The 26832-nt window shown below is 35.6% G+C and overlaps 1 protein-coding gene across 1 annotated transcript; it reads right to left on the reverse strand.

The window, feature by feature from the left end:
- Window positions 1–638: 638 nt before the first annotated feature.
- Window positions 639–25552, reverse strand: LOC115239879 (G protein-coupled receptor kinase 5). Its single transcript, XM_029814695.1, has 7 exons — window positions 24269–25552; window positions 14649–14744; window positions 13327–13684; window positions 12341–13247; window positions 11900–12037; window positions 11036–11164; window positions 639–10698 (listed from the first exon to the last, which is right to left on the reverse strand). Exons 1-7 carry the CDS (start codon window positions 24318–24320, stop codon window positions 10603–10605), a joined length of 1776 nt encoding a protein of 591 aa, XP_029670555.1. The 5' UTR covers window positions 24321–25552; the 3' UTR covers window positions 639–10602.
- Window positions 25553–26832: the final 1280 nt, after the last annotated feature.

Here is a 26832-nt window from a genome sequence, read left to right on the forward strand (position 1 = left end):
TTACTAAAATGAACAGAGGACTCACTCTAAATTATACACGTGATTCGGATGTAACGTATACATTATTAATTCAAAAATTCGCATTTAAGAGAGATGCGTGTATACTTCAAAATAATTTACGCGCGAGATACATATCTTTGTGGGTGAAAAGAAAAACCAATGGCGATTGCGAGTCTCATCGCGATTATATCTCTCTCCGTGAGATGAACTATGTTAGAACTAGAACGGAAGAGCCGAATAAAAAAGTAAAAAATCCGATCAGAGCGCGCGCCAAAAAGTTGAGATAACGATCAAAATGTCACTGTAATTAAGTAAACGTTGTTTAAGCTATTAGTTTTTTAGTCCCATAGCGTTCCTCCGATATAGGCGATGTTTGCTATACGTGTATCGCGTTATCTCAACTTCGTTAATTTTTGGCACTCGTGCGCAATTTGAAAACTGTACGATCTTTGAGAATCCAGCATTGTCCGGCAAATGTTTCATACTTACGGAATATCGCTTCTTTTAGTTTTAAACACGCTTTTGACGCGTTTACTTTTCAAGACAAGCTAGGGATGCAAATATCCAAAAATATCGATATATTCGTATATTCGATATTAATGCCCGTAGAAAAGATATATTTGCAAAGATATTAATGGTTTTTTTTTTTAATTAATGGAAGCGCCGAAGTATGTCGCAAACTCCAATTTTAAGAGAAAGAATTTTAGAACATTAAATTACTGAAAAGAGACTACTGTGAAAAAAACTGTGATTATATATAGGTAGATGCTAACAACTATTTTTATTTCTCTGACATATTTTTATCCTTTTTATTGAAAATGTAAAGAAAATACTTTGTCCATTTACAGTATCGTTTCATGAAAGTTTCACTAAAAAAAATGTATCTTATTATTTTATTTAACTATTTACTTTATTATTTATTTTACGAAAAAAGATTGTATTTTATTGCAAGAAACATAGAATATCTATCGTTAATATATCTTGCATCCCTGATAGAAAGAGAAATCTGTGCACACGTGCGTGGAAGAGATTAACTCTTCGTTTCGGCAAAACGCACTTTTTTTACACACGCGTTCGCGTTCGTCTTTTCCGTTTAAGTTAATTCCTAATTTTAATTTAATCGTAATAATCCGCATTTCTGTAAAACAGAGAGGTTAAAAGTGCATTTGTTACGCGCTGGCACTCGATTGTCAACGTCGCATAATAGTTTTACATTTTACTGCCACTGGTGATAAAATGCGTGTGTGTATGCGAGTATGTGCGCGCGTATGTGTATATGTGCTCAATGCAAACGTACGTGGATCAATCGAGTAAAGTCAGTCGGCGCGTTCGATACAAGATGAAGAAAATAAATGGGGTTTAAAGAAGGATCGAAAAATATTAGGCTTCTGCTATTTGGAAGGAGGAATTAATTTTAATAAAATGGAAGGGAGAGAAACGTTTCTCTGAAAAAACATTCTATACGTTTAATGCATATTGAGGAGAAATAGTAGTAGGCAATTTAATAAATGAGGAAGTAAGCAGATAACATTTGAAGAAATGATAATTATTAAGATGAGTTTATAAGTTCATGCGTACTTTTGATATAAATTCCAACAATAAATAAAAAATTAAAATACGCTTTATATTATTTCCTCATTTTCGACAATTTATTATTAATTGCATGAACTTATAAATGTTCACCGTATTATGATTATATTGTTTGTTGAGTCTCTAAAATCCTCATCTATTCTAAAATCAATTACGAAGGAATCAAAGAGAAGAAAGAGAGAAAGAGAGAAAGAAAGTTTCGTTCTCGCTATCGATTGTATAAAAATGTATTTCCGTTGATAAGAATAGTTTGTATATTGCTCGATCTTTGGGCGCGTTTGTGCCTCTCAAGACGTAAATATACTTAAGTAGAGTTTCGATTTTGGTATACAAAAAAAAATAATAGCATTTATAAAGTGTCCGGGGAGCAAAATTCACCGAATGAAATTTTCATTTCGACCGCTTTGCCGCGATTAGCCGTTTTCATTCTTAATGGCACTTTGTTCTTTCCGGTGAAAGATCTCTTCTTTTTTTTTATTCGATGTAGTATTATATGCACTATACTTTGCATCCCTAGAATTTTGTTTCTCAGTGCAGAAGATAATCTAAGCGCAAGAAACAGTACCATTGCACATATCTAGTAAAATTGTTCTAGGACCAAGCTTTTTCTACAGGGTGTTCTTGAAACGAGATCTCGCCTAATTGAAAAGAATTATCCTAACTTCCTACAATAGTTTTAGTTACCGCAATATCGTATTTAAGGGAGCAACTCGGCGATTCGTCCGCTTTACAAAAATTTGGACATTCAAATGAATAAAATGGTTCTTACAATTATTAACGTTTCTTAATTTTTTTGCGATATAGGACAATAATTTTTTTCGCGAATTTAGATTATTTCTCCACAATAGTCAGCAGAAAGACGGATCGTTGATGTTACTCGCCACAAGTGATAATTATATAGTTCTTCGTCATTTAGCTATATTTTTATGGAACATGTTTCGAGAATCACAAACACTCATCAACGCTTCTCAGGATGCCTGTGGGTAGGGGGAATTAAGTAAAATATTTTAGACTACGTAACGTAAAGACTGTTAAACTTTCTCAGCTATAACACATTTAAATAAACGTCCATTGAGTACGTTCTTAATATTTAAAACTTCCTGTCAGTTTTATTGCCTTTTACTATGGCGATAATAATTATTATTGAAAATCGTATTAAAGAGCACACAAATATTATTATTAACGAGAATATAGGAGTAATAATTTTGCAAATGTCAAAATAAATTTTAGTACGCTCTTAATTAAAATGTAAATAATTTATTGTAAACTCGATTTTGATAAAAATATTAAATATTAACAGATACATACCAACAGGCATTCTGACTCGTGACAATAAGGCATAAATGAATTGATCGATGGTAAAATTAAGTGAAAGAAAGAGAAAAAGAGAGGGCGCGAAAGAGAGAGAGAGAGAGAGAGAGGTGAAGAAGAATATTATTAATATATGAGTGCATTTTTTATATTAATTTTTATGTTGAAGCCTGTAATACGAGTGTGCATTTGGGTCGATTTTGCGAGATTGACCTATCGATTAACAATGAATTGTGTAAAGTAAAGTATAAGTAATCATTTCCTCGCATAATGCGTTACGGATTTAATCTTACGGAAATAAGAATTGTAGCTTAGGATCTGAGCACGTAAAAAAAGAGTTGAAAAGAGGAAAAAAAAAATTATATTATATTGTGTATAAATACTGTGTATCAACCATGCAACCCTCTCACATTCGTGACTGGAAAAAATAAACGGGCTCATCAAAAATTACCGTCGTTTTGATTTTCTCGCAGATGCGAGTATAGTGATCGTTTACCTGCGGAAAGGAGAACAAAAGCAAACAACGAAGACGAAATCAACGAGATTACGACGACTCTGATTATATAGGTTTCTATATTTTGCATGTATAAACATATAAGTTATAAATACAGTAAGCCCGCGCGTATTTATAACTTACATACGATAATATATATGTATATATTTATAATATTTATATAACTTTTCTTTTCCGCAGCGGTTGTACAACGTATCGAAGTTGTAAAAAACAAAAATATTCATTTGGCTCTCTCCGTATAGAACAGAATATTATTTTACATTATCTCGTTCGATTCCCTTTTCAGGATTGTCCATTTGCGTAACGAATCGTTCGCCTACTTAAAACTTAATAAAAATCCGAATTTAAAAATATTACGTAAATTGTTTACGTCGCTAAATCGTATAATAATAATTAAAAAAAAAAAAAAAAAAAACATCGAAATCTGTCTCGCGCGAAGATTTCACTATACGTATATAAAAACGAATTAATACCTGGCCTGTCAAATTACTAATTAATCACTGACCAACGTTTATTCATCCGATACGCTATTTTTTTCTGGAGCGGATAAATCGGAAGAATACAAAGCGTACAAATAATCGCGCATACATCATTAATTAATAATTTAAGACGCTTCGTTAGGCTTTCATATTGCTACAATTTGTCCTTCCGTCGACGGGCTTGCGCGAAAAACTCGCGATTAATGATTAAACTAGATACCTCTAACGCGTCTTCGTGTACGTGTGTCTGTGTGCGTGCGGGAGTTTATTGAAACTCGCCTCATTAAAATATATAAATATACGCTATGATCTACAGTGGGACGATGTCGCGATAATAATTACATACTAACTCTGTAACGAGTTGATTTGCGATAATCTCCCGTTACAATGACATCGCCGTCGTATAATAATAAAGATCTAAGCCTGCTTCAGGCGTAACGTTGCATTGCACAAAAATAGCTTATGCAAGAATAATCGCAAAATAATTGTAATATCGAGATGCAAAAATGTAAGACCGATAATATAATTACGTGCAACATACAGTTCTTTTTAATACGAAAACATTATCATTTTCCAATAGTATTACAATTATCAATTTTTATCACTGTGTAAAAACATCGCGGTGTCACAATTATCTGATGTCGCATTTGCTCTTTTGACGATTCCCCCTTCCCAGTTACTTATATATACTCTGCTACTATTATTACTATTACACGTGCTAATGCCACCGCGATAAGTCAATCAACGCTCCGTTATCTTGGCATGATGAATACGACGTCACAACTGAAGCAGCGAGGCGTTTATTACAGGTAATGTTGACACGGTAACAGGTCGAGGATGAGAGAGGAAAGATGAATGGGGAGACGAGATACGTAGAGCGATAAATGTCGCCTCGGCGCGAAACTCCGTTTCGCGAATACACGCGACTTATCTTATTCGCGTCTTACATTAATATAATACATACAAGTATCTACTAGTCTGTGTGTCCCGTGCTTAATTAATTCCTATCGATATTACTATCACTGACGTATTTACACAGAGAACTATCGGCCTCCTCGCGTAATATGTTACTCATATATATTATCCCCTATATAAATCCTTCGACGATGGACGATTAAAGATCATGCACGACAAATCATCGTCCAAAATCATCGTTCGAAGAGAATCCTCGGAAAAATCGCGAGCGATATTAATTCTCGAGGCTTGACAATTTATTATTTTTATACTAATTTGGGATCCCACATTTTTTATTCAATGGGCCGCGTTGTATATAAAATTACAGGACAGAAAAAAATAATATATCCAAGATTGATATAAAATGTAATCTAAAATAAAACTGCTGTTGTTTACCTATATCGATTAATTCTAAATTATACTGGCATATTGGAGACCGCGTGGTATTTGGATCTGTCATTGTCTGTCATCGAAATTATATATAACCAACGACGCGTAGAATCGGACGAATCTAATTTAAGCGCGCAATTCGCTTTTCACACATTCGCTGCGATCGATTTTGATCGTCTTTGAAGACGCATGTGCGCTCTCTAATACTTTTAGCCTGTTTCAAAATAGTCTCTCTCATACAACAGACATGACAAACTGGCACAAGTAACGTACCTGTTCAGGCATTTAACTATCATCTAATTATTCTTTCAGGATCCTTTCAATATCCTGTAAAGATAAGGACAAAGACTCGCGTTTCAAAATGGAATGGAATTACCAAATGTTAGTACGACAAATATTAACGCGGAGGATATACATATCCATCTTTTTAAGTTAAACATTCCTTTTTTTCATTATTATTCAATAATTAATCCATCATCATTAGAGAAAATTTGGCCTCGAGCTTGCTCGAGACAATTGCGTGCGAATATAATTATGTACAGGCAACAAGAGCGATATATAATCTGACATTTCCAAAGTAAGATTCTCTTCCTCTTTAGATGAGATTTTAATTACAGAATATCTCTCTAATCCACATATCGTATATGTAATCGCGCCAATGAAATGCTTACACAGATGCGTAATTTAAATATGAATTTTACAAGAGGAGCAAATGCTATTTGCAAAAGTATATTCAGAGCAGTCTATCGTATATATACGTATATACCTATTTATATCTACGTTACATACATAGGCAAAAATATATATGTATATGCATATATATATATGTGAATAAGTTACGCGCTTACTTACTTAGAAAAATTATTAAATAATTTGGTATTTTCTGAATATATGTATAATAGTCGAACATCGCGTAGTCTACAATTATTGTAGACTGTAGTAGATCTCGTAACAGATCTTAGATCGAAATATCTTACACGTGTTGATATAAAACGATGAATGCGCAACAAGAGAAATAATGTCTTAAAAAATATTTCTGGACCATTCGATATAAATTAAAAATGTAGCAGGATTAAACAGAAGACATTTCGAGAAATCACAGTTAAAAGATAACGAGAGATTCTCTATTCTAAAGTGTTTTGCCGACGCGGAGAGGATCAATCGCAAATAATCACAAATTGATTATATCGTTAAGTAAAATTTTGCAAACTGAACATCGCTAATTTTTGAATATTTAGCAGCTTAAAGTATCTCCCCGCACAAAAATAGATGAAGATCCATTTTTGTATGAACAATTAAGTAATAATTTATTTATTTATAAGTTATTGTACTAATTAAATATCTATCTGCAAATTAATCTTTAAATTTTAAGATTAGTTTTAAAATCTTTTTAAACCAAATTAAAGAAAAAATATTCTCTTTCTGTTTACATTTTAACGAATAGTAATGCTTTCGCGTCCGCGTCGACGATGAGAGAACTGTCGTGTGACATAGTGCGTCATGAGCGAGTGCATATTTCGCGATTTATCTGATGAGAGGGGTTTTTCACACTTGCTTTATCACACATTTGATGTCGAGCCGGTTGACATAATCGTTACAGCGTGTGCGATAGAATAACATGTTTACTACGTAAATTATGTATCAGTGATAAGAATCGACGTCGGGAAAGTTTAATTAGCAGTTAACTTAAATCACTCCAGTCATTGTTCTCTGTTAGATGTACATGTCCTATCATTTCAATGTCCGATATTACTTGCGCGTTGAAAAATGGACGTCAAATATCAGCCGAGTATCAAAAATAATGCTCTGAATTGTGAGAGAAAGAGATCTCGAATTTTTTGTTTGCAGAAATATTGCTTTTAAAGTCGTCGTTTTAAATTACCTGTACAAAACAAAGAGAGAGAATTCTCTCTAAAATAACATCTTTTGCGATATTTTTTTCAAAATATGATATGTTAATATTTAATAATTTTTTCTTCAAATGTGCATGTTTAATATTATAAATCCGGCATATGTATGCTAAGAGAAAATATTTAAACATAACATAAGAAATGATCAATTCTCCTAATACTTAACCGAGACATTTGACCTCCATTCTTCGATCAGTTTCGTTCTCAGTAAATTAGTCTTACTTATTTTAGCGTATAATCATCATAAAGAGTAATTATCTTGACAATACATAGAGCCATGAGAAGTTTGTTCGGAGTATTGTTCGTACGGCGATTGCTAGACGCAATTTGTGCTTCTTATTGTGAATCGTTGCATTATAATAACAACTGAATTTTGCAACTTATTTTTGTTTCATCAGTGGCATAATGTCGTGGTAATAAATGCACAATTTTTAATTTGTTCCACAAAAATTTATCCACGTTCTTGCTTATCAATTTGAAAAATACAACTTGAAAATCTCGATATACGTATACCTTTCGTCAATTCGCATTAATTTATATGTGCGTGCGTGAGCCTGTTTGTGCGATCTCGTTTGTGTAATCTCTCTTGCTAACAATAATTCCTTTACGAATAAAAAGGAAATAAGAAAATTCTTATACACTTTTTGTGCCGCTTGTAAATCTAGAATGAGCTCTTCAAACATTTATCTTAATTTAATAATTTCATCTAATTATCTCTTTGTCGTTTTTCGAGGAAAAGCTACACATATAACGTCTGATAGCAGATTTTCAAGACTAATTACTATATGTTCACGCAACAATCATTGAGCCAATCTTTTTTTAAAAATGTTAAGATAAAAATACAATTTTGCAAACTATTTTTACTATTACTTTTAATATCGATCGATTCTGCGATATTATCTTTTGTGCGAATCTATCAGCGAATCGATTCCTGTCACAGAGATTCTCAATGAGATTAAGAAGAGCAATTTTGAGTGCATCGACATTCGCATCCCAGTTTACGAGATGCATTAAAAAGAAAAGTTACCCGACATTCTCGGCACGGTGGCCCGCGACAACTCTGTCAGATATGTAATAGCCAAAGAACTCCAATCGTTGGCACGCGAATCACGATTGGAGTACAGCCAAAGTGCTCGCAAACAGTCCGAAAGTGTGTCGTTAATCCGATCCGTCGCGCGATTCGCGAAATCTCCTCGCTCGTTTCTCAGACAACATTACTGAAGTGTCGCAGGAATTTATCTGCCACGCGACAGAAAATAAATCGTCAAAATCTCAGATACTTTGTAATAAAAATGAAGCTTTAGTATATTATAATAGTATCATTTCTTTCGATAAGTAGGATGGCCCGGAATCTTCGATTTTAATCTAATTTTAACGATAGATTATTTGACAGATTAAGAGTTTAGTTCTCTCTAAAATTTGTTAGAATTGTTATTTTATTATTAAAACTGTATCTAATCATATTATATCCAAGTCGACATTGAATACTGGATCAACTCATTGTGAAATTTTTCGCGTCTTTCTTCAAGAGATAAAAGAAGATACTGAAAAGATAAAGATACTGAGAAATGATACGCGACTATTATAATTACGTTTTGAAAAATACTGTTAAACTAAACGATATCGAATGTCGCTCGATCATAACGCTCGAAACTGTCGACAGACGCAATTCCCGTTTATTATCCTTCGTTCCTTGTTTTCTGGACATTTGCCCATTTATGTGAATTAGCGATAACGCCAATCCGCGGTTAAACCAAAATCGTACAATGTGTTAAAAACATCCGAGCAGACGCGAATTGTTCATGTTATTTCACGAAAACGTGAAACAACCGGAAACATTCTGTTACATTTATTTTTATTCGTCATTTTATTGAATTTATTCGATGTCACCACATTTGTGACAATATTGCCTTATCAATATATCCTTCTCGGCGCCAATCAATTCCACTGCATCGCTTTCACATTACACGCACGTGCCTTCAACCTCTAGTATATATGTATCGAGTTAACGTTTATAAACGAGCGAGCGTGCACGCGAACGTTTATTTGTTCCGCGGTGGTATCGGGTGTCCGTTTACCGGTAGCTTAACGTCGCGATACACCGCGGGAACGAGCGAGCGCCAGGTCACGTGCTCTTTTATGACCTGTCGGTTCCACGTGCGCGCTCGCGTTATCGCTCGTCTACGCGCCAGTCTTATTCTATTTTGGCCAACACGCGAATTTCATCTCAGATCCTATCGAGCGCGATATTCATCAAATCATAAAAGCCATTCGCGCGTGTTCCGAAATTTACGACCCGAAGTTCTTGGCCATCTAGTTTAATCGCTTCCGACAATACGGCCTTACAAACTGCATATCGGGATCGACCGAAAACTAGATCAAGTGAGTGCGTTTCGAGATTCTCGGAAAGTACTTAAAACGATTCGAATATAAATAAAGTTATATTGCGGCATACTCACACATATACGATTCCTCGCACTTGATTGATCGCGCATCAAAATGATGCTCTTCGATTCTTTCGATGGTACGGCAACGAATCTCTAGATCGTTAAAAATAAAGCGATACAAAAAAAAGTTCTATCGTATAAATGCGACGAAGAAAGCACTCTTTAAATAAATCAATGTATCATATAAATTAATTTTGTACATATATACGTGGTCTCAATTTTAAAAAAATTGTCGTAAGTACATATAAAAAATTTTTACATACGCAAATGATTGCACATCCGCTTGCATTTTTGTACACTTAAATATACGTTTTTTTTTTCATCCCTCCTAAGTTACTTCTCAACTTAGATACAGCCGAAATTCGAGATTGAAAATTTCGAGCATTTCATGGTTAATGAGAAATAAGATATTGTGAAACTTATAGATTTCCTTCGTTTTTGGAAAATGACACCTATTTTGTCATCATACCGAATAAAATAATTATCTATGCATATATGCCACCTTAAATCCTCGTCTGTGATTCATAAATCGAGACACATCGAGGCTCAATAAAGCAGGTCGATATACGCACAAAAGTGCGTGTCGTGCCCGAGGAAGATATATTTAATAACGAATATATACCTACCACCTGACTGTATACAATACTGGCATATGTCGTGTATGACTATCTTATACGTAGACGTGTACGCATGTAGAATTGCGCGAATTCTTGTCGCGCGGATCCAATCAGACCCGATCTAATGAATCCAAGAGAATGTCTCGGGAACCATGACGCTTTAGGTTCGCAGTCGCAGTGCTTTCCCATTAAGCGAGCCGTGTAGCCGCGTTCGTAAACAGTTACCGAGAATTCGGATGCTGTCGACAGAAAAAATCAGAGATCGGCTTGCTCTTATCACAGCAGCCGCTGGCAGCAGCGTCTGGACATACGTCGTCGTCAGCCGCGGCAACAGTGTCGAAACGGCGACGACGTCGATCGATTCAGGCTGTTACTTGCGTTCATCCTGGATCAGCTGGCCGGCATTTCTGAGCTCTGCGTCTGCGATAACTCTTGCAGGTAACACTCTGACAGTGGCACCTCCCTTGTACGAGCGCTCTGCTTTCTCTGCGTAATATAATTGTAATATATATAATTAATATAATTTATATATATCATTGTAATAACATTTTAATAACTTTTTACAGTTATAAAAAATTAATTTAGCGCCTAAAAAATATGCCAGATCTTCCACAAACGTTCAAAAAACATTGCAATTGTTATCTTTTCTGTAATCTTTGATTGTAAAAAGTGTATAAAAAATAATTCTTTAAATTCTAGACGTTTTGAAGCATTTAAAAGATATCCTAATCTTTTCGATATATTTTAGATGCTTTTCACATTTCTGTTTTATTGAAAATTAAATTAAAATAAGTTTAAGAAAAATTTGCAAAACACAAATTACCTTTCTCCGAAAGGGAAAACAACCTCTGTCCTCATTGTTGGGCGGAGTATGATTTACCAATAAGTCTGGGGTGGGCGTGTTGTTAGGACCTAGTACGTTCAGCTCCTTAAAACACTCAGTCTCTATCATCTGCAAAAGAAGAAAACGAAGACGAACGCGTCAGAGATCAGAGATTGCAGCTCAACGATCTCGGTTTGCGAGGTGCATGATGAGTGATTTAAGATCGGCAGAAGCTAAAGGTGGCTCGTGTGTAACGCGTCTACGCAGCATCGCGGCTTTAAATACATCCAGCCCGAATAACGCCAGTGATAACGAGTGCCTCTTGCGCTACCTCTGACGTAGGAAAACACTTTGCCACGAGCTATGTATTTTTCGATTCAAGTGCTTGCATCGTTCCCCAGATGTTGCAACGCGTATAATATTTTCGGAAAGTGAAACGAACACTTTCTTCTCGCGCAATCAGAGAACCAAGTTTTTAAAGCGCAATTAGATAACAAAATTTTATCACTGCATGATTTTAAAGTTATATATACTTAACTTTTTTAAATTTTAACTCGAGTTTTAATCCGAGATATTTGATCTCGGAATTCACAAAAAGATGTTATACGAGCAATGTACTCTTTCAAAATTTTCTCAAAGAAAAAAATTAATCTTTTAAATTTGTCAAAAAATTCACGCATGAACGATCGCGAAGAATACGATTTACGTTATAATAAAGATTTCGTTAAGTGGCCGTCTGCTGAGTGTCGTGTAAATATTATTTTTATGAGAAGGGTCAAAGGCCTCCGTGAGCCGCAACATGTCTCATAATCGATGATTACGATACGAATGTGTGATGTCTATTGCGTGTGATGCGTCACTTACCTCATTTTGCCATGGAATGGATACGCTGCCAGTGTTGAACTTGCTATAGAAGGTATCGTCCGTGGCGTCCAAATTGACACCTTTTACTGTGGAAAACTGCTCAATGTCCAAAACATCTTTGGCATAAACCGCACGAGGCTGTAACAATAGCGTGCAATGATTAATGATTTTGATACCCCATTAAATTAGTATTTTTATGTTACCAGAAAATAATTTCACGCGTTGTAATATATAACCGATAATATATGCGTTAAAAATAAATTTATAAATATTATAACGATTTTTTTTTTTTTTTTGACGTAATTATCGTAACTTTTATGTTACACGATAAGTAAACCAACAAATAGACGTTCAATGCAAAAACGTGAGTAACGAGAGTAAAGCAAAAGAGAAACAAAGTTTCGATGTCGATAAGACGATCGATCAAAACCACCTACTTACATCCGGCACAAATGGCGGATCCCACATACCGGCCTCGACCCTCTTCCAGTTCAAACACTGAAAGAAACCATGGAGCTTCACCTCCTTCGCCCCGTGTCGGCCGCATTTGCAACCGAGTCTGTTCTTCGGACTCTTCTTCAGCAATTGCTGACATAGACTCTTGGCTTCTTCGCTGAACTTGGGTGAGTACCTCTCCTGATCCTCCTTGACGCGTCTATCGACCTCCTCGCGCTTGACCTTCTCTTTGCGGGCGCGAAACGGTGCCTGACCCTCAATCATCTCGTATAATAGACAACCGAAGCTGAACCAGTCCGGTGAAAAGGTGTACTTCTCGTTGTCGATCACTTCGGGCGCCATATAACCCACCGTGCCAACTCTACCACGCACCATATCGCCCTCAGTGATCTCCACCGCAAGACCGAGATCGGATATCCTCACGTGACCATGATCGTCCAGCAGTATGTTCTCTGGTTTGCAGTCCCTGTAGACGATACCCTGAAGATGAAGGTGTTCCAGCCCGCACACCACCTCGGCCGCATAGAATCGGGCGCGAATTATGTCGAAACCTGGTTCACCGCCCATGTTGTAAATGTGGAACTTGAGGTCGCCGCCGTTCATGATTGTCAGCACGAGACAGAGCGCGTCCTTCGTCTCGTACGCGTACGCGAGCGAGACGACGAATTTGGAGTTGATCTTCTGCAGGATGTTCTTCTCGATCAGCACCATCGACTCGCCCTTCCGCTTCTTGATACGTTTTTTCTCCAACTTCTTGCACGCATACATTTTACCTGTGGCGCGCACTTGACAAGCGCAGACCTCACCAAAACCGCCCTTGCCCAACACTCGATACATCCGGAAGGTCTTGTATGTCACCGGTTGCGCCTCCAGCCATTTCCATTGGAGATACCTGAAGAGACGTAGAAAAGATGCTTCCAAAATGTAGGAACTTTATGGAAATCTCAAAAATTGATATATTGATATTTTACCTGTAGAAATAGAAACTGTTGAGGAAGGCCGAGAATGGTTCGCCAGCCAGGAAATTCTTCACGGTCTGCGCGACCTCGACGAAGAGCTCCTTACCACCAGTGCTAAGTCGTGCCTCGCACTGCAAGATCAGGGAATCGTTCAGGATGTCAACCACTTCCGAACCCTCCCGCTTCAGATATTGCTCGAACAACTCCTTCGCCAGCTCGATACGATTTTCATCTAGCTCGATCTCGTACTTCTCGATCGAGTCCAGAAACAGATTGTAACGATGGTAGGACGGTTTCTTGTTCTGACAGAACTGTCGAAAGAGCAGCCGCCCGATCGGCTGCTGGTCCACCACATAGCCGTACCTGATGTCTGTTCGACATCGCGAATTATGATAATTATATTCTCATGTTGATTCCTTAATGTTGAAAAAGCTAACATAATATTTTCAACGAAATAAATGATATTTGTACTTCAAATGTATATTTTCAATGCAGATTTAATTCAACTGAAAATTTGATACTGGTCCTTTTAAAAGCGGATTATATATATCTCGAGAAAACTCGTCTCCAAAAAGATTTACATCATTCTATCTTTTTTCAAAAGTAGATAAAAATATATTTCTAGATATGTTATGGAATTCAATAAAAAGTGATTTGAAATTGACTTAAATACTTTTGAATTATTTAATTTGATTTGATTATTTCAGCTTAATTCAAGTGATATCAAATATTACATTAATTTTACATTATAAAGTAATATAGATCTATTTTCCATAAAAAAATATTTTGACTTCTTTATAAAGAAGATATTTTTAGCTTAAGTTTAAATTAAAGAAGTATCATAATTAAAAAAATGATAATATTCTGTTAAAAAAATATCAATATTCTACAGTAAAATAATAATGAATAATAAAATAATTTATCAAATATTTATAATATTACAAATAAGTTAAAATAATGATACTCAGAGAAATAATTTGTTGAATATTTTAAAGTAGTGACTTATTTACATATATACGTATATCAACTTAAGAGAGATGCATTCTTCCGTGAGTTTCCATTAGTCGGGAGGACCTTATCAGAGTAGGTTAACAGGACACGCAACGAGCGATTGTTTCGTTTCCTCTCTTGCAATTTTTTTTCAACAACTGTGTAGATACGCATTGCATATCGAGATTCAATAATCACGAGGCTACTAAACGAGCCTTACACAGGACGTTCATTGTCGCAAAAATCGTGCCGAAACAAAATATTATTTTGATAAAATTAATTTAACTTTTTCTAAGATTTTTCTAGCTCCTCTAATTTCTATATCTTTGGTTTTAAAAACTCACCCAGTTTATCTTTTAGGCCGATGCATTGGGAAATATGTGGGAACTGAAGTATCTTCCGCCATTTCTTACTCTTGCCCTTGTTACTGTCACCACCGCCTGTGTAGAAAGAAACACGGAGACTTTAAAAAATGTACAAGCATCGAAACACACGAAATAATAAGTATTATCATCGTTTGAATATATTAATACCGTAACAACTTTTTTTTTTCCTATTTTCTTTTTTCACGCTACCGCGAATTTTGTTGCATCACTACAAGCTATCTCAAATTTTTCATCGGAAATTTTATCATCGCGTACATAAGAGGAAAAATTTTCCAATTTCCATATCTATGCCGTTGTGCGTTAATTAAAACGATGATAAAAACGAATACGCGCATGGTTTACGCATATGATAGCCATTAATTAAAATTCGAGCGGAATCTGTAGTAATTCCCCATGTACGTGCGTCATATTGATAGATCCAGAGCATCAAAGGCAGATTAAAAATAAAACTATTGCTTTATTCGTTATCAACGTAATTTTTATTCGATAGTGACAGAAAAACAAGATATCTAGAAAAACAATCATGTATATTTAGAAAAAAATTTATATATTGTAGGATAAAATTATTCTGCCAAATATTTTTCGATATTGACATTACAGCACACAACACATGTGTGTAATATCAAAGATATTTATAAAAGCACGTATTGTAATATTAAAGTTCTCATATTCTTTTATCATAAATTAATCAATAATTTATACACTCTGAAATTATTTCGAAAAATATGAAAACGCAAATTTAAGAAAAAAATTATGCGCAAAGTCTTTACGTCCATTCGATTCTGAAGCAGGTGCTTCGCAAACGTCTTCACGGCGGATGGACAGCGAAATTCCGGATTGAAAAGTGCCGGAAGTTACGGAATTTACTCAGACAGAGATAACGGCATATTGGATCAGCATTACAAGATTTATCTCGGCACTTCGTAGAATTCGAAACGACATTAAACTCGAAACCCATTGAGATAGAAGCTAAACGAGAAAAAAAGTTATTCCATTTTGCCGTTCACATAATTCATCACCGGAAATACATACAATATTCCCACGTTCAGTTTCTGCGTTTCCTTCAGTGGAAACCATTTGAAAAAGATTCGTTTCTTTATTGTATAGCGCGCGGTCTATAAAATTCCACATTTTATTTCTTGACAAAATTGATTTTGCCACTTCTATATGTATCTTTGATAATAAAATAATAACAATGGATAATAATAAATTGCTAAAAAAAAATTCAGGACTTATATATAAAATAAAATTAGCTAAATTATTGTATTTATTTAAATACATGCATATTCTAATTTAACAAGAATACAGTTGTTTAATAAATATGATAAATAAATCCCAAAATCTCCGATATCAATTTAATTGTGATTTTTTAAAACTATAATTGTTCTTTAATATCTCTCAAGAAAGAAAAACCAATGTTATTTGAAGTATGAGCGATCAAAAATGCTTTCGGTAAACTAATCTTCTGATGTATTTTTCATCCTCCTTCAACCGCGGACCATGAATCACCTCATATGCAAAACGTTACTTGCGATGGCAAACTCTGACAGCGAAACACTATCGTGCGTGTTAACAGAAATTTATTAATATCTTCGATGCGAACATCATAATGTTCAATAACGCATTACAATGCACATTCTACGCGATACTGCGCATATAATAACGAGTTATGTATATGATATGTACTTATATGTCATCACATTGGGAGATTTATTATTGAATAATCTTGCTATTATAAAAACAGCATAACAAATCAAAAAAAGTTTATTGCCGAGAATTATTATGAGAATAGATAGTTTTGTAGCGCACAAAATGTTCATTTACACATACTTTATTCTCTATAGGATTTTTTAATCAATATATATTCGATTTTCAAGACAAAATGTCAAAATATTATTATAACTTTTTAGCGTTTCTTGTTGTATATACATATAAGCAAGTGGAAATCTATAGAATTTAATTTCCAAAATGAAAATAGAGATGACAAAAGTTTATATCCCAAGTGAATTTTGATGCATCGGAATACAAAATTTTTTATTTATATTAATTAAAAATATGCTTAAAAATGAACGCTCGATTGCAATTTAATTGCACAATACGCGAATGAAAGAAATTGATGAAAGTATATAAATTTCATGAAAAAACACTGTACATTTATTTGCGTTAAACGAATTCCGGTTACGACAAAAAGACGCCATAGCTTCCATCGCGGAACCCGCAAAATCTCCCGCGCGACGACGGCAGTATCGATTGTGCGGAAAAACGAAAAGCACACGGAAAAGCACGCGGAAGGAAATGTACGGGGGAGAGATGCATGATACTAGGTTCCAAGTTTTTCGCTTCCGTGAACACCTCATTGTACAGGTCATTCCAAGAAAGCTTATATCTCTGTTGTACCAAGATAATGGATTATATGACAAGAAAGTCGATTATATAGAGAATATATCAGGGTAAAAACTTTCCATATTTGTTCGCAAGTGCATTGACAATACATATGTTAAAAATGTTGACGAATAATAAACTGAAATATCAAATAGAGAGAACTGGAACAATAAAAATAAACCGAGTAAACTCAATTCTATGAAATCAACGCAATTTACTTTTATTATGTGATGAATAATCCATGAGAAATATTAGCAACGCAATTTCTACGATAAAATAGTACTATTTTCACTTTGATGAAAAAAAAAGATTAAATTGTACATTGATAAATTATTCAATATCGAGAAAATAAAAAAGATGGCACTCAAAGCTTCAAATAAAATATTCATTAAGACTCGAGTCGATTCGAGAGAATCAAATAGAGTGTCCGAGTATATCGGTTTATGCTCTCCTCGAGACACCCTGTACTTTGTCGACGTACCACGGGCCCGCTCGTTCGATCCCAACGAGCGGAAGTCGGGGGTCGCGTAGCTCCACCTTCTCTTCCACATCGGTGGAGGAAAAGGGAGGAAAACGGGGGAGGAAACGCGACGCGGTGCTCCAATGCGTGTGAATTGCATTGCGCGGAACGAGGACCTGTCCAATGCACGCGCTGCATCCTGCCTTGCAGAATCTGTCGTATCTCACCATCAATCGTTAAATGCGACCCGTGAAAAAAGTATTCGTAAAAATAGTATGTGAGTTATGGTATGAAATATGCGTGCTTTTTATGATTAAATCATATCTTTTGTTTAAAATTGACTTCAACTTTTTACTTCTTTTTTTTTTTTAAATTGACATCGAGATAGGACAACAAATAAATTTCGTATAATTATCTTGAGATGCGTATTTAAAAAAAAAAAAATATATATCTTCTTTTTGCGAATCACAAAGATCCGCAATCGCCGGTTGATGACAACTAACTGATTGCCGGTGAAATTTTCTGTTACGAAGTATGTATGGAAATTGAATGAGGATATTCAGAATGATGTTTATAAACACTGAGGTAAACATCGCATGCGACACGTAGAAGCTAGTAAGTCAATCATGATGCTAACATACAAAAATGTTTATATCTCAGAAACGGTTGAGCTTTCGACCTATGTTTACTAAGGTTTTTTTGCTCAATATAGTGTGTCCTATCATATAAATATTGAATGGTTTTTTTTTAATACCCTGTATATCGTATCTCTAAAACAGAAATTCTATACAAAGTGCAAAAACCCTGAATAAAAGCTAGAACGCTATAAATCTGTCTCTTTTTCCCAGAGCGTAGAGAAAAATCAGAAATAATTTTAAACTAATAATAAGTTAGTAGCACGTGAAACTATTAAATTAATTTTTATTTATTTATTTATATTAAATTAATTAATTCAATTTATTTATTTATGTAAAATTAATCTACTCGTTTTCCAATATGCATTTAACAGATTTAGGTAGGAGAAATTTGTTGTTTTATAATTACATATTTAAAAATAAAAGATTATGCAAAAATCATGAGCTTTAAAAATTCTCAGAGCTATATTCACGTAGTTACTTTTAAGACGAGAATCTATCACAAAATAAGCTTGAACGAATCAACGACATTATTTTTAATTGAAAGCGTCCTGTGTTGTATAATAATAATACAAATTTAAAACTGCAATGATATATATAAAACGAGAGATATATAAAAAGAAAGCACTCGATTATACTGTATTTTAAGAAAAAAACCGATGTCAAACTTTTTAAAGAATTTAAAGAATTCGTCTAATTGTAGGTATAAAAGAACCGGCAAGGCTAAAATTAGTATACATAAAGCAAATTTCCAATAACTATTTTCTCTTAATTAATACCTAATAATCTCTTTAATTCTATTTAAATACATTCTTGTGACAGATAAAATAAAAAAAAAAAAGAATTATCGATGATATAACGATGTACCAACTTATGCAACTGATCTTATCTAATTGATGTATAGTCGTGCTGTCAATGTCGCAAAATAAAAAACCGCATTCGATTTAATTAATTGCATAAGGAAAAGATAAAATAGCTGATTATTTGCGCGCATCTTCGAGAAATCTATAAAAGAAAAAGAAAAGATATCCGGGATCATATAACCGTAAGCAATATTGCAGGATTCAAACCAAGGTTGCAAATATTTTAAATAAACTTATAATATTAATTTACTCTGTTTTTGTTCTATCTTTTTCGCGATTCAGCTCTTCCTCTTTAACTTAAATAACTTTCTAAAATTTTTAACGGAAAATAAATAAACGCGTCGCGTTACGCATTGTTCGTATACATTTCATCTAGCAAATAATCGTAATATTCACTTGTTCGCTCTATTACATTTTATCAACACTAGCGACCAAGTAACAAGCGCAATTTACATCATTATATTATGACTTAAAATAGTTGTTGTTACTCCGAACTGGTAATTTGTCCGCGACAACTCACATTCCGTCGTAGAATTTTCTCATGTCTCGTCATCACGTAATTATATCAGTATGCGATAGCTAAACTCGTAGCTTCATTTCCGATAATTGCATTACGCGTATCTACTTTGCTATCATTACGATAATTGGGGTTCCCAGAACTCGACCTGAAACGTAATTTTCGATTATACAAACACGTTGGTATTCATCTCGTGAAATGCATCTTCCTGCAGACAATTGCATAATGTATCGTCTCGTCTTGTTATTTTACATTTTTTTACTTGATGTTACATTTCATCCACAAATAGCGTGCCATTTCTATTATATCACGAATTATGATTTTGGAGATGTCGTGTATATTAGTTTTTTTTTAAATTATTAAGAATTCATAAGTACACACATATTTATAAATTAATTAATCGTCACAATTATACTTCAAAATTAAATTTTAACTTTTTTTTCTGCAATGCTGAAATTGTCAAGAATCCTCTATTATATCCGAAAAAAAATTAATTCTCTTCAGAATAAAAATTAGATTCGATAGTGAACGCGTTAACATTCCGTTTTTCAAACGCGATTTCGTAGCCGTCAATCCCTAGAGTTCGTGAAAAGAAAGCCGGAACTCTAATTGACACCATTAGACTTTGACGTGCTTTACGTATGCAAAACTGGCGCACCGTGTCCTCCAGAGTTAATCCGAGATTAACAACATCGGGGGCACACCTCCCGACACGCGAACGTTACAAGGCAATGGCTTCGCAGACGCAACAAGAGAACGCGCGATAAATTGGGATTTCGTAAGCTGGAAAGTTTTTCGCCGACGCAACAGATTGATTACAGTCATTTGTCAATCGAGTGCCCCGTTAATAACGTCGCCGTGTTACGACGAGTACGATAGACCGTTAATTAACTATCGGCTCTCCTGTATACTTACATAATTCGCGGCTCTGCCAGGGCTCCTCCCGAGGCTTTTATTTGTAAAGTTTATCAAGGCGTTGCGATTACAAGGCTATTGATGTAGTATCTATCACGCGAATCCATTTACCTACTTTCCGACCATCACGCGCCTGCACTCTCTTCGACAGGACGTCGTTCGTAATTTACTAATTAAACGTCGGCCGGTGGTGGTAACCCTCGACTCGTCGCCAGCCGATCGTAATTTGCGGTGATCGGCAGAGCTCAGTTTCAAGTTAGGAGAACGTAATCATGATTTCTATGTAAATTTTATTCGAAAACTTCCGGAGACTTCGAGCTTTCAGTCTCTGGAAATAAATTCCATTAAAATAAAGTCCATTTAAGGATTAAAAAGAATTAATCCATTGTCTACTTTCATCCTCGAAATTTAACGTGAAATACTTTAAATCCTTTAATTAAATTAACACGGTTAAAGTGTTTTAAAATTTAATCTTTAAAAAAGGTTTGTTTTTTCTTCGATCAGAAGATATTTTTTGTTTCTCCAAAACAGAATTATTTGGACACAAAATAAAATTGCAATTCAAAAATTGCGTTTTTCTTAAGAGACAAACAAAATATTTTCTTATTATCAGAAATTTCGTTGTGTTGAAGAAAACAATCGTTGTTAGAGAAAAAGATCAAACTATGAATTCTCACGTGAAAAAAAGAAGCGTGGGAAATTTTGAAATGCCTATACTTATATGACATATCCTGCGGGATGGGCTGCGCGCGCGGAGCATAACGAGAGGTGAAACGTCACGTTTCCCTGTCAGCGGCAAAGTTCATTGTACCCTCTGACGAGGCTAAAAATAGACGGCAACAGAATCGAATCCAGCATTTGACCCTGCAAAAAATCTCTCGAGTCCCTATCTTTTTGATGTACACGTTAGAGGTGCGCGGGAAATGCTATTTTTGTCGGCTCGAGTTTCTCAAGTAATCGCGAAACGTCGTTAATTGTAAGAGAAACCGATCGCTCGTATTGTAGAATTTTTTATAATAACAGAATCATAAAAAATAAAATCGTGTGAGTCAAGATGATATGCAAAAATCAAACATGTTATAAAAAGTCATACACAGATATGTATGATTGAATTAAGTGATTTTAGCCGGCGTCACGAAATTATGATGTTCTTTGTTCCATAAATGAGTTCTACGGAATTATCCTTATACAATTCCAAATTAATAGTGTTAACTATTAAAATAGTTATTTATTGTTTATAACGTCCATTTTATATGAAATATGTTGAAACATTTAACATAGAGTTTAACATTTTCTTAAATTGTTATTAACAATTTTTGATTTCTTTGTTGATTTCCTAGGAATAAACATGTAAAATAAATATGTTATCTATTAAGAAAACCGTCTCAATCATTCGGAGACGCCGATTATATATTAAATAGTAATTAAAATTAAAAATGAAAATCATAGAAAAAAGAAGCAATTAATAATACTTTAGGATGTTTTCCGATTATTTAAAATTTATACACGTACTGTTTTAAAAGTTCTGCAACTGTAAATATATCTTTTTGATGTTGCCATCAAAGAAAAAAAAACATAAAAAAAGTTGTTCTTACAAAAACTTTGAAGCGAGCTCACGCAGCTGAAATATCGTCAGCGATATTTCATATACAATTTGCTTTTTCTCTCTTTTCCTCTCGTTCTCTTTCGTTCTGTATATCAATTAAGTACTGAATATACGACGGGTGATATCGGCTCGGTGCGATACACACCGTAATTTCGTTTTTAGTTTGCCAACGTTAAAGCGCTTGTTCGTCATGTGTATCGCGACGCTACGGATTCACGAATTAAGTATGACATATATATTTGTGCTCATGAGATTGCTTTCTCTTTTATTTTTTGCGTTTTGTAATTAATAAATATTTATTCTTTTGCAATCTATTATTACATCTATTTTTTATTTCATGAATTCCACAAAAAATTGAATGGATATAGTTTCTTTTTTATGTTTTTTGATTCAATTTTTTTTAATCTCGTACTTTTTTTTGCGTTGAAATTTATAATATTTACTCATTTTTTCTGAATTTCTCATTTTCTGTAAATTCTGTTCTATTTGTTTCATTATTTCCTTAAATCTGAAATCTTTTCTATTGTGCAACCTTAAGAAAGAAAAGAGAAAAGAAAGAAAAAAGAAAAAATTTAGGTATGTATATGGCACGAACAAAAAAAACAAAAACAAAAAGTGTTCGGTTAACGTAGGTGCACAAATCAATTTTGATGGGAATAAAGCGAAATAAGAATTCGGTGTTTATTTTATTTCGTATTTTACCAGCGCCTATGACGAGAGATAGGTGTGCTAAAACGCGCGTCTCTCGGGCCCCCCAAAAGTGAAAAAAAACAATTCTCTCTCTCTCTTTCGCCGTAAAGATTTTTTTATTTCGTTCTATCATTCGCGTTACGGCGCTTTAGCTGTCGACGCGAGTATCACGATCGTTTTTACGGGCGCGTTAAAATACGAACACCTACACTAAGCCGTCATAAATGCCTTCGCCGAATAGGCATTCTTCGATCCAATGCATCGTGTCTAAATATATATAATGATAATGACAATTGCAAAAGTTTGCCATCTTTCAATTAGTGACAAGTTATAAAAGTCATCGATGGATTTTTTTATCAATAACAATAATCAAAGTTATACATGTAATAAAAATACAGAAAATATTAAACGCGCAAATTTCTTATGTAATTCTTACGATCGAAAGTTTTTTAATATTGATGTAAGTTTCGTGTAACGTGATAAAAATTACAAAAAGACAAATTTTATTCCGCGGACGTAAATTATATTCCAACCTCGAGAGAAATAATTACGATTACGAAATTATTATGTTTATTCTTGTTTACGTCAAAATACGCACTCGATAGTTAATTTTCTCAATGGTAGCAGTTCGATGCGTTAAATGACGCAAACGTAACGATTGCGAATGAATGTTGTGCGTTAAACTCGAACGTTCAATCTCGCAGTTAAAATTGCGGAGCGATTTTACGCTCGTAATAAATGTCGTCCAAGCGTACACAGGGTAATAACGCTGTACAGGGTGCTCCGAAAAGACTATATACGCGTACGTAGGTATACAATACCGAAATTGTGCGTTCGGTGCATGCATTAATCGACCAAACTCAATAACTGCTTTTGACACGCGTTGTAAGCGACGCACCATTAATTATTACATGTCATAAAATGATTCTTGCAGCTACATAATACTCACAGTCGTCACTCTCAATGATAATCTCACGATAAAACGATAAAATTTAGAGTACTCATGAATTGTGTGCTAATCGGTTAAAATCAAGAGTTAAGAGTTTTCGATGTTATAACTCGTGTACCGCTAATTCATATGTCATAAAAAGAGCACATTCGTATAAAAATTGCACAAATTTTTTAATTACGTAATATTTATCTACTTTCACTCGATATAATTTTTTTATTTATTTATAGACGATATATATATATATATATATATATATATATATATATATATATATATATATATATATATATATATATATATATATATATATATATATATATATATATATATATATATATATATATATATATATATATATATATATATATATATAGACTCATACATATTAAAAAAGAAAATTAGTAAAGCGAAAGTGTCAACACAATTGATTGATTAGAATTTATGTAATTGTAGAATAATTAATTGTTCAGAATTAAATCCTGAAGCGTTTTTTCCCGCTGATAAATAGATAAGTAAAAAGAACTTAAAAATAGCAATATAAATAAAATCAAGACTCACCTTCTCTCGCTTTCAGGTACACAGTGTTCGCGACGATGTTCTCCAACTCCATCAATTCCAGCTTGATCGGATTTGCGCGGCCGAATCGGGTGGGAGAAGAAGAGGCCTCGTGGTCGACGACGACGTTCGCAGATGACGTCGACGGGGAACTCGTCCAATTGTTGTCGCTGTTGCTGCACGGGGTTGATCACCCTGCCGGGTTCTAGCAGACCAGTTCCCATCTGCGGCCCCGGGACACCACCAGGGTCCACGATCGGTCCCCTTTTACCGAGGACCAACGAGCGAGAATGTCGATTATGTCTCGATATATCTCGATTCGGACCTTTGCGGTAACTTTATCACTAATCGAGCCTTAACCCAAGAGATTCGTTCGGTTTCACTTGCTTAGCTTGACTCTCAGCTCGATCGATTGTCGGGATCAACTCATTTGAAGTCGATTCAATTCCCAGGAGAATTCCTCGAATGAGGATCGCGTGTCTTTACAATCGCTTCTATTAGTCTCTTGAAAGAAGAAAAAACAGTGCTCCTGCATTCAGATAAATCGGCGCAAACGAGGATGCTGTTGAATAATTTCGAAGTTGTCCTCGCTCGTAATTAGGCTAATCGACGATAGTTTAGGTGTATCTTGTGAAAGGCGACTTTGTGCTGATCTTCGATCAAGACTAAATCGATCGCGAAGCGGATGACGTTAGAATCAATGGTGTCAGAATAAATTCGGCGCCACGACGGATCCCGTTTAATCAGTCGGTAGATATTTTATCAGTCTGGGGATCTCTTCTATCTTTTAATAGGCGAAGTCAATGGATCGAATAGCTGTGCGTGCGGCTGCGGAGGAAGCTTTATCGCCGTTCGTGGATTCAGTGAATCTTCCAATCCAACGGAATTAGATCGCTCGATGCTCAAATTTGTCGTCAAATGCGTTGATCGCGTAATCAATGCTCGTCACTGGCAGATTCCGCGCAATCATCTTCGCTGTCGAGTCGTGATTAACGATCGTCCGCAATCGTCCCGATCCCCACAATCGTCGATTCTTCCTCAATCAAACATTCCATCAATTCCTCCCCCGATCGGCGAGGGCGTCTCGCGAGCATCGACAAGCGCGCTTTTTCACTGCCGTCATCCAGATAGAATTTGTCCTCGCTATCTGTAGTCGCAGTCAGAATCGCGCTATTAGCAAGTAGAGAAACGACGACCGATCGAGAATAATTCTTGAATTCTTGCGCTCAGATTCGCGCGCAATTAGCGAAACAATGTCACGACACAAAGGCGAAAGGCTATTTTTTTTTTTTAAAATGGATATTTGGCCCTTTATCGAGGCGTTGATGGACGACGGGAAGACTCCGAATGTGTGTGCTCCTTTAACGTGACCTCGCGAAAATATCGCGCGAACACTCCGGGATGCGCTCTCTCGTGAGAGGAGCCACGTGTGGCGAAGTGCCTTTCACTCTTCTGACGATGAAACGCGCGCTGGCCCCAAAACGGACGGCTGGATGGCTGGCTGGCTGGCTGATCGCCGAAACACCGAGATTCGAAGCGACGACGAATTACGCGGGAATGCCGTTGAATAATTTCGAAGTTGTCCTCGCTCGTAATTAGGCTAATCGACGATAGTTTAGGTGTATCTTGTGAAAGGCGACTTTGTGCTGATCTTCGATCAAGACTAAATCGATCGCGAAGCGGATGACGTTAGAATCAATGGTGTCAGAATAAATTCGGCGCCACGACGGATCCCGTTTAATCAGTCGGTAGATATTTTATCAGTCTGGGGATCTCTTCTATCTTTTAATAGGCGAAGTCAATGGATCGAATAGCTGTGCGTGCGGCTGCGGAGGAAGCTTTATCGCCGTTCGTGGATTCAGTGAATCTTCCAATCCAACGGAATTAGATCGCTCGATGCTCAAATTTGTCGTCAAATGCGTTGATCGCGTAATCGACGCTCGTCACTGGCAGATTCCGCGCAATCATCTTCGCTGTCGAGTCGTGATTAACGATCGTCCGCAATCGTCCCGATCCCCACAATCGTCGATTCTTCCTCAATCAAACATTCCATCAATTCCTCCCCCGATCGGCGAGGGCGTCTCGCGAGCATCGACAAGCGCGCTTTTTCACTGCCGTCATCCAGATAGAATTTGTCCTCGCTATCTGTAGTCGCAGTCAGAATCGCGCTATTAGCAAGTAGAGAAACGACGACCGATCGAGAATAATTCTTGAATTCTTGCGCTCAGATTCGCGCGCAATTAGCGAAACAATGTCACGACACAAAGGCGAAAGGCTATTTTTTTTTTTTAGAATAGATATATAGCGCTGTATCGAGGCGTTGATGGACGACGGGAAGACTCCGAATGTGTGTGCTCCTTTAACGTGACCTCGCGAAAATATCGCGCGAACACTCCGGGATGCGCTCTCTCGTGAGAGGAGCCACGTGTGGCGAAGTGCCTTTCACTCTTCTGACGATGAAACGCGCGCTGGCCCCAAAACGGACGGCTGGATGGCTGGCTGGCTGGCTGATCGCCGAAACACCGAGATTCGAAGCGACGACGAATTACGCGGGAATGCCGATCTCG

Source organism: Formica exsecta, unplaced genomic scaffold, assembly GCF_003651465.1.
Source record: "Formica exsecta isolate Colony F162 unplaced genomic scaffold, ASM365146v1 scaffold117, whole genome shotgun sequence".
Lineage (NCBI taxonomy): Eukaryota > Metazoa > Arthropoda > Insecta > Hymenoptera > Formicidae > Formica > Formica exsecta.

What these genes read in the sequence shown, in the direction of transcription:
- LOC115239879 (XM_029814695.1), bottom strand. Translation starts at nt 24,320, where the DNA reads ATGGAGTTGGAGAACATCGTCGCGAACACTGTGTACCTGAAAGCGAGA. An exon ending in GTACCTGAAAGCGAGAGAAG is followed by an intron (nt 14,745 to 24,268) that starts GTGAGTCTTGAT and finishes CTTTCTACACAG; the next exon opens with GCGGTGGTGACAGTAACAAG. An exon ending in CCATTCCATGGCAAAATGAG is followed by an intron (nt 11,165 to 11,899) that starts GTAAGTGACGCA and finishes CTTCTTTTGCAG; the next exon opens with ATGATAGAGACTGAGTGTTT.